The sequence below is a fragment of the Pomacea canaliculata genome, linkage group LG8 (genome assembly GCF_003073045.1).
Source record: "Pomacea canaliculata isolate SZHN2017 linkage group LG8, ASM307304v1, whole genome shotgun sequence".
NCBI classification, from domain to species: Eukaryota; Metazoa; Mollusca; class Gastropoda; order Architaenioglossa; family Ampullariidae; genus Pomacea; species Pomacea canaliculata.
Genome location: NC_037597.1, coordinates 17,534,202 through 17,550,391, shown reverse-complemented (window position 1 = coordinate 17,550,391; position 16,190 = coordinate 17,534,202). Strand labels below are relative to the sequence as shown.

The following is a 16,190-nucleotide window of genomic DNA, read 5'->3' as shown; positions in this document are numbered from 1 at the left end:
TTTTAAGTGTGAAGTATATTCTAGAAGGTAGACAATTATTTAATTCAACCAGCTAATCATATATGATATGAGGAGAGATGTTAATGACCTCCAAAAAGAGTAATTACCCAGAGTTCTCTTTTAGCGTTGTGGACTAACAAAAATTCCTCTTGTGGCTGCAGTGGCTTCAGCAGTGGGAAAGTCATGAGAGGCTTGGGTTGCTCAAAGAGGTGGTCAAGAAGTGTGGAGCAGAGGTGCTAGAGTCACTTGTTGCCTATATTTATGTCAAGTAAGATACTGGTTAGCCAGTCTAATTTAACCAGAGAGAAACTTAGCTAAGTTGAATGCTAAATCTAAACAATATAATTATTACATTAGACATGCATAAACACAATCCTACATTCCCCCCTCCCCACCACACACACACACTTATATGCATATACCAACAATTCATGCACTCACAAAAATATTTTTTGTTTATTATTCCAGAATTCGTGATACTTTGGACATCAACAGGCTGTCAGACAAGCTGCTTCTATACATTTTATCATATTTACCCCCTTCAGATATTATCAACTGTGCAAAGGTTAGCAGAACACACTTGATTTTATGCATTGTAATCAAAGTATATTTTTTATTTTTTGTTTTGTTCACTTCATTTCTTGTCCCTGTAGCTAATTTTTTTTTCAGTCAGTTGGATACTTGGATTCTCCTTTCCATTTCTGCAAGCAGAGTCCACATGTCATCCATAGAGTAGGATCGGCATTGCTGGGGATTTGGACAGCTTGTACTTGGTAGTGAACCTGATCTTATGGCTATGCCAGATCCTATCCAGTCTAGTGTCATGGATCTAGTCAGAGTGCTAGGACTGGGCGCGTGTGTAGATGAAAGCGTGCGAATGATGGACGTTGTCTAAATGGAACGTGAAAAATGACGGAGAGTGACGTCAAAAGAAATAGTGAGGTAAGAGAGAGGATCGTGGAGAGGGGGATATGGAAGCAGAAGGACGTGAGAGGACATTTTTTTTGGAAGAATAAGGAGGTTAAAAGAGCGGATAGAAGACGGAGTGAGTTAGAAGAGAGCCTTTGCCAAGACAATGTGCCTCGCGAGTGAGTAAAAGATTGAGTGTGATAGTCAAAGAAGAAACCAGCGTGTTAGTGACTGTATTTTTTTTAGTCAGGATTTTTTCTTTTGAGTTTTTGTTTAGTAAACAAGGGCAGACTCGATCGAACAGGCGAATCTTTTTTTTTCTGAGTGAAAGAACTCGCAATTGTCCGACCCGCTGGTGAGTTGGAGAGAGCGAGAAACTATAGGCACCGGCGGCGTCGTGACAATTTGGCGACCCCGACGTGATTCGCCTGTTGTGGGTCTGTCTGCGTCGTGAAGAAGTCGTCAGATTTGTTTTATAGAGATTTGCAGAATAGAAGGAAAATGGCTGCTCAAGAAGAAATTGTGATAGATGTTGCAACCTATAAGGAGGAAGGAAAAACAATTGGACTAGAAGGTGAAGCTTTGACAAAATATATACTACAGTGCATAGAGAGACATGAGCGACGCTTAGCACGAGCAGCAGAGAAAGAGAAAGCAGAGAGAGAAGAGAAACTAGAGAAAGAGAAAGCAGAGAGAGAAGAGAGACTAGAGAAAGAGAAAGCAGAGAGAGAAGAGAGACTAGAGAAAGAGAAAGCAGAGAGAGAAGAGAGACTACAGAAAGCAGAGAGAGAAGAGAGACTAGAGAAAGCAGAGAGAGAAGAGAGACTACAGAAAGCAGAGAGAGAAGAGAGAGCCGAAAGAGAAAGAAGAGAATTTGAATTAGAAAAGCTACGGTTGGAAAACAGCGAAAGGATAATTCACAACGACAGTGAACCCGGCCGTGGAGGTCGAAATTTCCAAGGACTAACCCCAAAACTTCCACTTTTTAAGGAAGAACTCGACGACATAGACTCATTTTTATATCGATTCGAATCACACGCTAACGCCCTCCGATGGCCAAAGGATCTATGGCCTCTCCACCTTTCAGCCATTCTTCAGGGAGAATCTCTTAAACTTTACCATGCTCTTTGTATTCATGGATCTGTTGAATACGAAAAACTAAAAAGAGAACTATTAACTAAATTCCAGTGCACAGAGGAAGGTTATCGTGAACGACTAAGAAGCATTCGACCCCAAATGGGAGAGTCTATGATATCCTTCTCGACAAGATTAATAAGTATAGCTGACCGATGGGTGGAACTATCTAATGTCGAAAAGTCATACAACGGATTACGAGATCTTCTTTTGCGTGAGCAGTTAATTCAAAGCGTTTCAAGAGACCTGGCGGTTTTTCTGAGAGAAAGAGCTCCTAGCTCCGTTGAAGAAATGATAGACTGTGCTGAAAAGTATAGACAAGCCCACCCAAACAAGATCTTGGCTCGGCGACCTGAAAACGCCGTAGCTGCTAACGCTACGTATCATCAGCCAGGCAAACCCAACTTTCCTCAATCATACCCTCCTAGAATGCCTAACACCCAAACCATATCTCTCCCTACACTAAGTCGTCCTACTGCCCCGATACCTCCCTCACACCCTTCCGAATACCAACGAAACAATCAACCTAGACAATTCCAACCCCGTTCCCCTCCTACGTCTGAAAGCATCCAGTGTTATGCTTGTCGTGGGTATGGCCATCTAGCCCGCGAGTGTGCTAATACACTGCGTCGCGAACACAATACCGCCGCAGCAGTGGACACGGAGGAGGCAACCGCCAACATTGCCGTCTTATGTTCCTCCTCGATCCCTAACGAATTGGGACAGCTACATCTTTTCCAAGGAGAAGTGAAAGGGAAGTCCGTCCAAGTTTTGCGAGATACAGGAGCAACAATCTCAGGCATTCGGGCAAGTTTGGTGGCCCCACATGAGTATTTAAATAAACGCCAGACATGTATAACATTTGGCGGACGGCGAGAGATCTTCCCGTTGGCAAGAGTCCAAGTGAGAACTCCATTCTATATTGGGCCCCTCACGTGTTGCGTGATCAAAAGCCCCATTGTTGACCTAATCATTGGAAATGTTAGAAGAGAAGCTACTCGTTGTGATGTAGAATCTGAGAGGACCAAGGCTCAAAATGTGTCACAAACACAACAGCCGACAATACCGAGAGAATCGACTCCTCAAGAGGTTCATGAAACACTGAACCGTAAAATCAACGACATGAGTGATGAAATCAGAGAGTTGCGACAATGTTTACAGAACTTTAAAGAAAATACTGAACGTGATGAATGCAGACTGCAGAGAGAACTCAGAGACCGGGACAAAGAAATTATTGGGCTTAAAGATGAGACAGAGGTTTGGCGAAAAGAAAGAGATGAATTGTGTAAACAACAGTGGGTGACAGTTGGTGACTTTGCAGAAAAGGTTCGTGAACTTGAATTAGGTCATAAGAAACAGTCTAATGACCTACAGAAAGCCTTGGCAGAAATCAAATTCTTCAAGGAGCGTGAAGAAAGCATGAAGAAAGAACTTGAGAACACTGTAACAAAAGAGAAATATCTGGACAAGGAGATATCGGCCAATGGTGAGACTAACAGGGCGGTGGAACGATTGACAAGACTAAAAAGAGAACCCGAACAAATCTACGAAGACAAGAGAAAGACTACAAAAGTGTATCTGGACTCGAGACATCAGATGTCGAGAGAAGTAGAGGAAAAGATGACAGACGCTGGCATCGTGACCAAAGAGTTTGAGGTTCATCAGACCTTCAAAGAACTCAAGACAGATCTGGGAAAAGCCAAGAAGAGACGACCATTTTCAGAGGACTATTATGGAACAACTTTCAAAGAATTAGGATAACTGCTGCTAAGTTTTGATCCGGAGGACAAGGACAAGAAAGAAGAAGAATGTGAGAGTATTCAAGAACAGAAAAAAAGAACTATCAAACTAATCTTTACATGACTCTATAAGGATAGAATACAAGCCTTCTATGACTGTTGATTTTTTAAAAGGGACGTGTCTTGAGAAAAAGGATATTGTTATTTAATGTAAAATTCAGAAAAACAAAGAATGACTATGAACATTAACATTGGGAATAGTATAGTGTTTGTCATGTAACCTAGCTTTACGGACAATGAAAAAAAAATTTAGGAAAATTTTTTTTTCAATGGAAGGGGGGAGAAATGTCATGGATCTAGTCAGAGTGCTAGGACTGGGCGCGTGTGTAGATGAAAGCGTGCGAATGATGGACGTTGTCTAAATGGAACATGAAAAATGACGGAGAGTGACGTCAAAAGAAATAGTGAGGTAAGAGAGAGGATCGTGGAGAGGGGGATATGGAAGCAGAAGGACGTGAGAGGACATTTTTTTTGGAAGAAGAAGGAGGTTAAAAGAGCGGATAGAAGACGGAGTGAGTTAGAAGAGAGCCTTTGCCAAGACAATGTGCCTCGCGAGTGAGTAAAAGATTGAGTGTGATAGTCAAAGAAGAAACCAGCGTGTTAGTGACTGTATTTTTTTTAGTCAGGATTTTTTCTTTTGAGTTTTTGTTTAGTAAACAAGGGCAGACTCGATCGAACAGGCGAATCTTTATTTTTCTGAGTGAAAGAACTCGCAATTGTCCGACCCGCTGGTGAGTTGGAGAGAGCGAGAAACTATAGGCACCGGCGGCGTCGTGACATCTAGCCATTGCTGATGTTGCTGTTGTGATCCTATTGCAGATATATGGTGTGCAGCTGCTGCCCTCGGAGAGTGTTGCTCTCAAGTACTTGAGCTGTATATATAGATCTCTGCTTTGCCGCTGCCGTTGATCATAACTTTGCTCTTTTCAATGTTGGGCTCCACTCCATATGCATTTGTTAGTCTGTTGGTGTGGTCTTGCAGTTCTTTGTTAGTACCTGCAAGCAGATCTATGTCATCTGCAAAGAGTAGGTTGTAGAATGGTCTTCCACCAATTAAGCAATTTGTCTTGGTGAGGACCAAAACTGAAAAAAAGTAAGTTGAGACAATAATTCTACTAAATGTGCTTCACTAATTATATTGTAAACAGCTTTTGATGTTGCACTTCTAAGTAAAGGTAATCCCATGACCTTTGTCAGGTCGTTAGGGAGTGAGGTGTTAGAGACCTCAGTTTTCTTGGGGCCAGCTTTACATGAAGGCAGTGCTCATCTCCTTTCCCTCATTGCCATACTTTCTCCAAAGGTCTTTGGAGTCAGGTACCTATTCCCACCATCTGGATTGACAAGGGAAGTGAGCTGCCTCATTTCAAATGCCAGCACTTAAACTACTCAGCTATCCGCTTCCCCTTTTAATTTCTGTAACAAAGTTTAATTTCTGCCCCTGAACTCACATTTTCTTTGGCTACTTTTCCTTTACATGCAAAGAAGACATGATAAACAAATAATTGGATGAAAAGTACTTGGTATTGTTTTTTGTTACTCTGTTCTTGTTCTTGTTATTTGGTTCCTCTTTGCGATTTCTGTATTTGATTTTGTCATTTGTTAATACTGTTGTTTATTCTTTTATAGTTCATATGTTATTTGTTTTCCTTTCCCTCGTATGCTGTTCATGTTTCATTCTTGTTCTTAAATACTCCTTAGGAAGGTATGTGCTTTACCAATTTTGTGTTCATTATTATTATTAAATTTGTAGCAGCCAGTTCATATGCTAACATTCAATATATAGTTTAATACAAAACGTGATTTATTATATAACATGGTGTGAGGCGTTTTCTGTATCACAGCACCTGAGATAGTAATTATTGGAACAGTAGGACATGATTTTTACTGTGATTAGTGATATTTCTGTACTTTTTAACAAGAAGAGATGTGCAAACACTGTTCTTTCTCACCTTTTTTGTTTTAGGTATGTAGGAGATGGAGGTACTTGTGTGCCATGGATGATGTTTGGATTATCAAGTGTTTAGAATTAGGTGACTGCCTTTCACAGCTAGTGGTACTCTAAGTGCCTCTTTGTATTTAGTACTTCAAATTTTTTATCAAATTATTTTTATTTTTCTAAACCTGTATTTTGTACAGATCTACACCTATTCAGCTGTTAAAACCAGCTAATTTTTTGGCAAAAGTACACAGCAAAAATATGGTCTATCATTCCCTTCAATTTGATTATCTTCTTACATTACAGTGTCCTGACATGCAATGTGACAATCCAGTCCACTTAAGGGACATTGTGTTTAGCATTTGTACAGATCATGTCTGTCATCACATAAGTGCTTATACAGATGAGGGTCAGTTAAATAAAGTATTTACATATATTATGGTGAATGTTTATAGGAGAGACAGAGGGCATTGATGATTTGCCACACCTGATAGAATTAGTCAATACTGGCAAGATGGGTGTTGACTGGATGCTGGCATATATAGAACTCCATAGGCTGGTTGCTGCTCTTAAAGAGGCTGCTCAAAATTATGAAGTTTCTGTTAGCGAGAATTTTACAGGTGAGGAAAATAAAAGTTTTAGTTTACTCTTTTTATCATTGGTTGCATCAGAAAATCAGTTTAATAAATTTCAGGTTTTGCTCTCTGATTCACTTACATGCAAATGTGCACACACAAACGCACACATATATATTTTATTATGCTGTTTTGAATGGACTCTTTTGCTGCCACAATGCTATTTTTATAGTTTGTTTGTTTATTTTTTTTTATGCTTAATGGTTTTCTACAGTTATATATAATTTGTTAACTAACTATATTGTATTTCAGAACAAGTGCCAGAACCTGATATCATATTTACAAATGAAGAAAAAGATGGTATGTTTTTGGGGATGAACATCCTAGAGAAAACTTAAACATCTTGCACATCAGCTGTAATGGCAGAGTAAAATTTTAACTTTTTTGGGTAGAAAATTCACTGCCACAGATTTGCTATCCATTTTTCTTTCTTTATCAGAATTTCAGCAGCTAGAGGGAGTCTAGAATGCTTTGTTTTCCCCTTCATCTTTACAAGGAAAATTATAGGGTCATCACAAAGGCACACAAACACGGTTTCAGAACAATCGTTTTCTGTATTAAGGGATGGAACTCCTGTTTGCAGATAGCTTTCCAATTATGCGGCTGTTTCCCTTGCACGAATGCAGTGTTTTCCAGGTCTTTTTGGTGGTGTTGTTGTTGAAATGTGCGTTTGGGTCAGTGCAACTTCAGATACAAAACCATGCATGTTTGGCAGACTGCCTTTGAGTTAAACATATCTGTCTAAAAGTGTCTGTTCTCAGAGTAGGAAGTTCTGATCAATATTATCAGTAGAAATCATTTATTATTAACTAGCACAAAAATCTCTCAAAACAAAATTTTAAACCAGCATATGCTTGTTTCTAGGAACAGGCAAAAAAACCACATGGTAACAGCAAGTGCCAAGCCCTGAAAATATATTAATAATGCACTTTGGTAGTTTATGAAGAAGGCCTAGAGTTTATGAGTAGAAGTGTCTTTATAATACTTGTGCCAAAATGCACAGACAGTTATAGAAGAACCATTTATTTGCCAAGTGACATTGCACTAGGAAAATTTCTTGATGATGTCCATCACCTACTTAAAAAATATCTGTCACATTCACCCACACCACTTGCAAATGCCACTACTTTGCACTATTATTTGTACACCCAAAAAAGGACTCTCCCACAGACACATGCAAATACATGTGTGTACACACAAACTCACTTTCTCACTCTTCCACACACTCTCATTTTTCTCTCTCTTGCTCGTCCTCATACACTATTCCCTATCCACACATTTCAGAATCACCATATAGATTCTAGAACACATATGCACTTATGGACGATCACTTGTGCACCTACTTTGTACATATTCCCTACAGACTAAGAAGAGACACATTCAACTTTTAGTCTTAACTGAAGCCTTGGCAGACTTCAGGTAGGCCTTCTTTGGCAAAGAAACTCTTTCTCAACAGAAAGTTGTGGCTGAGATGTGTCTCTACCTAACCCCTGATACCTCTTTCATTAAAACTCTTTTTTTAAAAAGATAATCATGGCAATGCTTATTTTTCAAAGACGTACAACATTTTGTTTTCAGAGGATATTTTTAAGAAGAGGTTACAGTTCAAGGATAAGAATGTTAATACAGGTAATTGTTTATATAATAGTTTGTAGCCTTATGAAAAATGCAGTTAGATGCCTTATTTATACTGTAGGATCATTTATTTATGTCTTAGTATTAATGATTTTTCTAATAATTTGAAGAAAATGAATGGAGAAAGTGATGATGTGTTTCTTCTTGCCATGTTTAAATGTACAGACATTGGTGCTAACATCTGTTAACCAGCAGTAAAATAGACTTCAAGCAATAGAGTGTCAGTCTGTTTCTTTGTATCTGTTTTTCATGATATATATATCCAGGACAACCTTTTCTAAAGTTTGTGGCCAGTATGTGCAGCAAATGTGGGTTTAATAAAAAGTAAATAAAGTACTCATCTTGCCAACATGAGTACTTCATTAATTTCTTTTGCTTTGTAGTCATGAATGAATCCATGTGGCAAGGGAACATATCATCCAACAAACCAGTTGTTGGTAGGCTTGGAAGGTTGACAGTTGAAGAAAAAGAGGATGACAGTGCTACCTCTGATGAGGAAGATTTTGTTTCTGTGATGGAAGATTATGACATGCAGGAATCTAATGAAAAATGTGAGGGCTTTTCTTATTTTCAGTTTTGGATTCTGCGTAGCTCTTCCACAGCTTTCTAAAGATGGTAAATACAAGAAGAAGAATAAAAAAGGAGTTTTTAACTTTAGAAAATTTAAAGTAATTGCTCATCACTTGAGACTGTTTAAATTTCTTACCAGTACTGAGATTAGTTTAACTGCTGAATGGCATTGATGACATTGTTGATTTTTCATCAGTCTTACACATTTGCCATTCTTTTTAATATGCTATATATAACAGATATGACAATTTGTGGTTTTAACTTTTCCCCTTCATTCGTATAAATTTTGAATGCTGTGTTGAAGAAATCTACATAACCCAATCACAATTTAGATCTATGGACAGACAAACAAGGCTGGGAAAAGGAACATCATCGGATATTTGCAACCAGCTTTGAATATAAAATGGATGAAACAGTTCCAGACCAAGCTTTGAAAATTCCTGCTAAAACATTATCTAAGGAAATGGATGAGTAAGTACAGGAAGATACATTTATTTAGAAATAATTTTGCAATTTCTTTTCCCTTGCACAATTTGTGTTTTATCTCAACAGTTCACCACCCAAAGGGACTGAAATTTTAGATTTTATAGAAGTCATATACTTGATATTTCTATTTTCAGAGAAGCTGTTGTATTTTTAATAAAACTGCAACATTAAGAATACAACTGAGTCTTCAGTGACCATAACTAGAAAGAAAAGTTCTGTTTTCTGGAGACTAGTTTGTATCCATTTAAGATGGAAGTACTTTTTCAAGATATTTCAAGATGCCTGTTTCCATCTAAAGGCAAAAAGTGTACAGTTTGCACTGTGATAAAACTTATCTTTTCTCAAGCATTAAAATATTTTGAAAGCAGACTGACATTCTAAAAACTTGAGATCATAAATAAGAAACGCTGACGAGGTATATACCAACATTTTATTAAAACCTGTGAGCTGTTTATACTGTCTTTGAAGAAAAATGTGGATAGGTCTTTATAATGTAAAATAATATTTTAAATAAAAACTAATAAAAGTTGCAGTGGTGGTGGTGGTGGTGGTGGTTGTTGGGGTGGTGAAGTACACAATAGGTTGGTATTCCTGCGAACAATATTTGATATGGTCTGTCAGATCAGCACAGAATCAAGGACACCCACAAAAAAAAGAAGAAGAAGAGCATGAAAAATCACTTGATGAATTCACAAACCTTTCCCAATCTACAGACCTGTTGGTAATTTTTTTTTTAAATGCAAGTTATTGTAGTATTTAGTACATGTGCTCCATTTAGAACTAATCTCTTAACATTAGTATTGTTCTCTGTGTGATAAACAATTTACTGAAGATAACTTTTTATTCTTTCTGTTTAGTGGCTTAACTTCTATGTTATGATGATAGTTTTACTCTAGGATTTAATGAAGCCCCAGTTGTGAAATGTAATCAGTGAAATTACTGCAAAATAACCCAAGGAACCCAAGACAGAAGTTTTCCATCTGTATTTACAATCTGTTCTTAGTTTGAACACACTGAACATGACAGATGATAACACCACAGCTCAGCATTTATGTTTATGCTTGTTTGTATGTGTGTGTATTGTTAAAATGAGAATCCTTTAAACCAGTAAATTTTAATGAAAGTGAAAGATAGGGCTTGAGTAAAGCATTTAATAAATGATGGTATCAAAGTATATATCTTAACACAGAACTTATGAATATCAAACAATTATTGACTTGTGTGAATGCACATGTACACGTTCAAAAACACATGCACAGTGTAACAGTACTTATTGTCAGTTAAATTTAAATTAAAATTTTGCCTGATTATGAATTTGCCCTGTGTATGAAACAGGGAAAAGTGGTGGCAGCCGTAAAATTGGAATGGGAAACTAATGAAAGCGGTGATAAAATCCCACAACATTCTTCCCCTGCTGGTTTTGTTTACTCTGTTAAAAGAGTCAGGAAACTACAGGTGTGTATTTTTTCCACACTGTCCAGGATTTCTCACTTTAAAAATTGCCAACCATTGTGCTGCACATTTTCCTCCTGTTGTGACGTATCCACTGCTTGATACTTGCTGTGATCTTACGATCTGAGAGCTGTGTGTTTACCTCATAGCTGTAATTACTTAACAGGCTACTAAAGTTTTGTGATTGCTGTATGTTCATATGGAAAGGTGGAAAGCATAACCTGAGTCAGATCTGTACAGGTACTTATCTTTGAGACATTCAGTTAACCTGTTGTTGTCAGTCAATAAATTGTTTGTTTGCTCAACAATATGTAACTTTCCTGAGAAACTTTGAAATAGTAATGGTGCTGTATAAAAGTTATTGTGATAATGTAATTACAACCACATTACTTACATTACTGGGCTAGAATAACAGTTAATAATTCAAATTCTTTGAAGTTGCTTGTTAAACAAACAAATAAAAAAAGCATCCTACTAGGATCATAAATATGCACAGTAGTGTGTTGATGGTTAAGGAAGTAATTTTATAAACTTTATATTTGAGACCACATGTGGGATTGACTTGTACAGCTATTTGGATAATACTACCACCATTTCAGAGATAACAAGACATTGTTTTCAGGGACATGTGGGAGGGGTATTATGCCTGCAGTTTGACAAGCGGCGACTGGTCACTGGGGGTGCAGATCATTTGGTACGTCTGTGGGATGTACGGAGTGGTCGCAGTCTGCACGTATTTCATGGTCACAAAGTAAGTTATATAAATCTTGGTTTTCCTTAGAGATTCTTATTTTAAACTGAGATTATTGAACGGAATAAACCTTCATAACGGTCAGTCCTTTACATCTACATCTATCTAGTTAGTTTATGATTTCAAAAGGAAGGAGCTGATTAGACACATAATGAGTAAGGAACAAAGGTTGACTGTGGAAGAAGAAAATTATTTTGCCATATAGCGAGAAACGATATTTGAGAGGCACTGAACAATATAGTGATGTGCTGCTAAAGATAAAAATGTCAAGGATTGAAAATTTCCATTGTTACTACTATACATATTAGATGTGTAGTAAGCACTGGATAATAACCCATTGATGTAAAAAGCATATAATATAGACATCAGGTCTACCTCAAGTGAGGTGATTTTTTTTCATCTTCCTATATTTGTTTTTGTCTAATTTGACCACTGATCTTCTAAAGGGAGGTGTTCGTTGCGTAAAATTTGACAACAAAATCCTTGTTGCGGGTTCCTGGGATTCTGTTATCATTGTGAGTATGCCAAATGGACTTGATAAGATTTTTTTCTTGAAAAATTTGTAAGAATACCTGATGCAGTGCTCTAACTTGACTGACATAATTGAATAAAAACATTTTTACTGTAATATTTTGAAAAGTTATACATCAACTTGTTATAGAAGTTTAGCATGATGATTTTGTGAGGCCATTTCACTGTCTTCAATTGAAAGTGTAAATTGAATATTTTGATAGAGGTATAGGTATTTATTAAAAAAATCCCAATAAAAAACAAACCCAACATGATAATTCAGGTATGGGACATTCGATTCTTCAAACAAAAGACAGTTCTATATGGCCATGAGGACTCTGTTAGTTGTCTATGCCTCAGCAAGGATCACATGTGAGTAATATTTACTGGACTTAAAGAAAAAATCATGTTACCAGTCTTCTACAATTAATTGAATATTAGGTTTATTTTAGTGCTTCAAGGCTTCTCATACTTTCATCAGGACCTCTTTCTGGGTAAACTTTGCTTAGATATTTAATGGTTGTAGTAGATATTTTGGCAAAGGTCCAGAAACTATTGCACTTTGGCAGCAGAGTGTAGAGGAAGCTGCATGGTTTTCTCATCTAAAGCCTTAAAGATGTATCTGATTACATATCAGGCTCAAAAGATTCCTTTTATATCACATATTAATGCCTCGAAAATGAAAATGTAAGGAGTAACATGAGCCTAGAGAAATTAAGTAAAAATAATTAAGTAAAAAAATCTTCATGTAAAGGGCTGTCACAGTGTTGGCAAAAGTGCTGATAGATGAATGTCAGGTTGTTGATAGGGGAGTACTAAGCCTTTGAAATCTATTGTTAGATTATTGCTGGAGGGTGTTATGCTCCATTGTTGATTTGCCAGTGTTTGTTACATGTTGATGTCATGCTGACAAATGGTTAGGTTAGATGATTGTGGTTGTCTTCCTATATGAACAATTTGTGTCATCTCAAATATTCACTGAATGATATTTTTGCTGCCACTGATGACAGTATTAGCATGGTGTAGTTTTGATATACAAAGTGATCTGGTTAGCATTGATATATGCTAATCAGAAACAGTTTTAAAAAATGTTTGTCTTATATTTAAACAGCATTTCTGGTTCTCATGATCATACAATACGGGTGTGGAGCCGGGCTGCTTTCACATGTACATGGGTTGTTCGAGGACATTTGGGACCCATCCTGAATATTGTGACCAGCACTAAACACGTCTTTTCAACTTCAACAGACTTGTGAGTTCAGTGATTGGTTATGTTTGCTGTACATATTTACTATTTACATACTTGCAGACAATCTTACTCCTTGGCTTTATGTGACATGTCAGTGGTTTATTGACAATATTTCAGAGTTAATTTTATACAGAGTTTCAATACTTCACTGATGTTTATTCATATTTCTAAGGACATAGATTTCAGATTCATTGGTAAGACCAAGAATGTATTGTTTTCACAAAACGTGAACTTAATGTGCAGGTCATATCATCCTGGTCTACATAATTATTTATAGTATAATGTAAACACACATGCTGGTAGGTACAGGTAAATAATTATATGTATACTTATTCTCTTTATTCTCTCTATTTTTTTTATTCTATTATTCTTTATCATATATTTTACTACTTGCTTTAAGTATGATATTTGATTTTTTTTTTTTTGCTTACAAATAGAGATAAACATTGGATAACTAGCTCTACACTTATAAAACTTTAAAAGTAGATTAGGTTATTGTAGCCCTATCCTTCTAACCACTAGATAAAAAAATCTGGCATTCAGTCATGTATTCATTAATTGTGAGCTCTCTGGAGCTATGTCATTATCATATCCTGGACTAATGATTCATAGCTAATGAAAAACAAAACTTGGTAAGGCAATAATCTAAATATAGCACAAGGATTGCAGTGACATGCACGCAGTTAATTGTGTATTTTTGATAAAGCATTTTAGCTAGAAATTTTATTTGGTTCCGTGAAACTTGTTGATGCATTTCTTTCCTGCATACCACAGGCAACACCTGCTACACAAAATTGATGTGTGCATGCCAGGTTCACCTCACATGCCACACCACGATCATTCAGAAAGATCATTTCTGTAACTTAATTTTACTTTGTTCCTGTTTTACTTTAGACGTGAACCATTTTTTGCCCCATCAGGTTGCACCTAATTTTCAGTTGTGACATTAGAATCAGATGCATTGACGAAGAAATGGGAGATGATCGCAGGTGTCTGCAATTCTTGGAAAGTAAATATGAAGGAGTGCCAATATGGCAAACGGGAGACAACAGTGCAATGCTGGCGGCGCACCTGTGATTATCTCCCTTGAGCTAGGCTGTCGTTCCAACAGGCAGTTTTTGAAGCTGCTTGTATACAGCGCTTAAGACCAAATGATTGTACAGGAGAACATAAAAATTCAGAAGGGGCACAGCAGGTGTTTGGAAAAATGGCAATGCCGTTCTTCTGCAGATCTGATCAAGTCTGTGTGTGTATGGGGCTGGTAACTGTCACTTGATGATCCTTTGCCAATTCATTCCAGGCTTGAGGGGTTTATAGCTGTTCTTTTTTAGCGATGCAGGAGGCTTCCTTAAAAATAATGACACTGCTCTCTTAAAGATTTTTTTTCATGAATATTGTTTACAAGGCAGCAGGTGGATTTATTTTAGCTTTTCATATTTACTGCAGTTTTGCCAGTAACTGTTATTAAAAATGTCCCCCTGCCTCATAGGTGGCATGAAGAATTGTTTTGAAAAGTTGATGAAGTGTTCTAACTTATGGCAGGTAGTCTTTGTAGTTTCTAATACATTTAAAGTGAACAAAAAGTACTTTAAATTAGTATGACTTTTAGCATACATAAATAAAAATATAAAAACCTTGCCAACCTTAAAGTCCAGCTTTACACATTTGTTAGCATATTATATTCAGGCAAGGGATGATGCTTATAGCTGGCATTCTAAAATCCTCTTTACATGCTCTAATTTGTTAATGAGTTAAGATTTGTGCAGCTTCCTTCTTAATGCGAGGTATTCTAAGATGGCTAAATGAAAGACTAAGAATGACATCTGTTTCATATTGACCAAATGTCTGCATACCCATTTAATAACCTCCATACTTAAGAGAGAGTAGTAGAGAGTAGAGAGAGAGGCAAAGGACATCAGAAACACATGGTCCCAACTTAGGGGGCTGCCCAAAACCGGGTCCGCTGGCGAGGTGTTGTTGCGGCCCTATGCTCCTCAAAGGAGCAACAAGGAATAAACTATACTTAAGAATAATGACAACAAATTAAGGCTTTTTTAAAAAGAAAAAATTTTAAAAGAAAATCGCATTTATGCACCATTGTGAGATTTTAACCGGACGTCATCATGCACACTTAATAAGAACCTCCTAATTCAAGAATAATGACGATAAAGGATTTTAAAAAATCCAGTGCATTGTGCACAGTTGTGCGATTTGTTCTGCATGTGTTTTGTCAAGCACCCCTTTTTGTTTAGTAAGACGGTGGTTGAACTTTTTCGAACAATGCATATGTCAGTTGGTGATATTTGACGTTAATTGCTAGTTGAGCAAGATCCTGTCTTCTGATCTTTCGAGGTCATCATGCTGTCGATTCGACTCAGGTAGATGATACCTATGACTGATATGGTTTGGGTCAAGATGACCGGTGACACAATGAACAAGCAGTCTCTTTCATATTGTACTTGATTTATTTTATAATTTATACAGAAAGTCGTAATATAGCATAAACGGTCGACCAGAAGCTGTCATGCGCTTTTAACACGTACTTTTTCAAGACGCAACTTCTGCAAAAGTCGTAATAGAGCACAAACTGTCGGTCGTAAGTCGTTTTTTTGTGAGTGAGATGTGTATGGGGAAGGGGGTGAGAACATTCCTATAATATATATAAAATACATCCGTTGTAATATGACGAACATACACTTACCTTGCATACGCACGACATATTTCACACATACACAACACAACGCTCGACGAGCCCTCTTCAGATGACGATGAGGATGAAGAGATTTGTAGGTGACTCGAATCGAAGAGGCTTAAGTTCAGAGGAATGTCACTGAGAGAATCACAAAGAAGATGGCGGAGAAAACCGTTGTGTTTTCCCCGCTCACTCGGCCATTTTTAGAGCAACTCCTTAATTTCCTCTTATATATGACGTCTTTTTGTGCTTCGATTGACGTGGAACAAATGACGTACACAAGACGTCAGACACAAGACGCCATTCGTACACGAGACAATACGAGACCCACACAACTCATTACAATCGTGAAAACGTCTTGGGTCGTAACTTGTGTGTGTGTAGGTAACAGGGAAGGTCTCATGGATCTGCCCAAAATACACATGATTACGA

The 16,190-nt window shown here is 37.3% G+C and overlaps 2 protein-coding genes across 4 annotated transcripts in view; both read left to right on the top strand.

Annotated features, from left to right (window-relative positions):
- Positions 1-16,190, top strand: part of LOC112569895 — a 46,150-nt gene that overhangs the window by 3,394 nt on the left and 26,566 nt on the right. The window contains exons 5-18 of one of the 3 annotated variants that reach the window (XM_025247958.1): positions 162-268; positions 469-565; positions 5,806-5,872; positions 6,234-6,398; positions 6,666-6,713; positions 7,992-8,042; positions 8,432-8,599; positions 8,963-9,089; positions 9,726-9,825; positions 10,440-10,559; positions 11,179-11,307; positions 11,754-11,822; positions 12,101-12,189; positions 12,929-13,069. In XM_025247958.1, coding sequence (XP_025103743.1) covers positions 162-268; positions 469-565; positions 5,806-5,872; positions 6,234-6,398; positions 6,666-6,713; positions 7,992-8,042; positions 8,432-8,599; positions 8,963-9,089; positions 9,726-9,825; positions 10,440-10,559; positions 11,179-11,307; positions 11,754-11,822; positions 12,101-12,189; positions 12,929-13,069 — 1,478 coding nt within the window. Of the gene's footprint in view, positions 1-161; positions 269-468; positions 566-5,805; positions 5,873-6,233; positions 6,399-6,665; positions 6,714-7,991; positions 8,043-8,431; positions 8,600-8,950; positions 9,090-9,725; positions 9,826-10,439; positions 10,560-11,178; positions 11,308-11,753; positions 11,823-12,100; positions 12,190-12,928; positions 13,070-16,190 lie in introns of all 3 variants that reach the window. The other 2 variants (XM_025247957.1, XM_025247959.1) reach the window with 2 other exon arrangements.
- Positions 999-4,822, top strand: LOC112569896 (centrosome-associated protein CEP250-like). The gene has a single exon (XM_025247960.1). It carries the CDS (start codon positions 1,411-1,413, stop codon positions 3,802-3,804), a length of 2,394 nt encoding a protein of 797 aa, XP_025103745.1. The 5' UTR covers positions 999-1,410; the 3' UTR covers positions 3,805-4,822.

What these genes read in the sequence shown, in the direction of transcription:
- LOC112569896 (XM_025247960.1), top strand. Translation starts at nt 1,411, where the DNA reads ATGGCTGCTCAAGAAGAAATTGTGATAGATGTTGCAACCTATAAGGAG.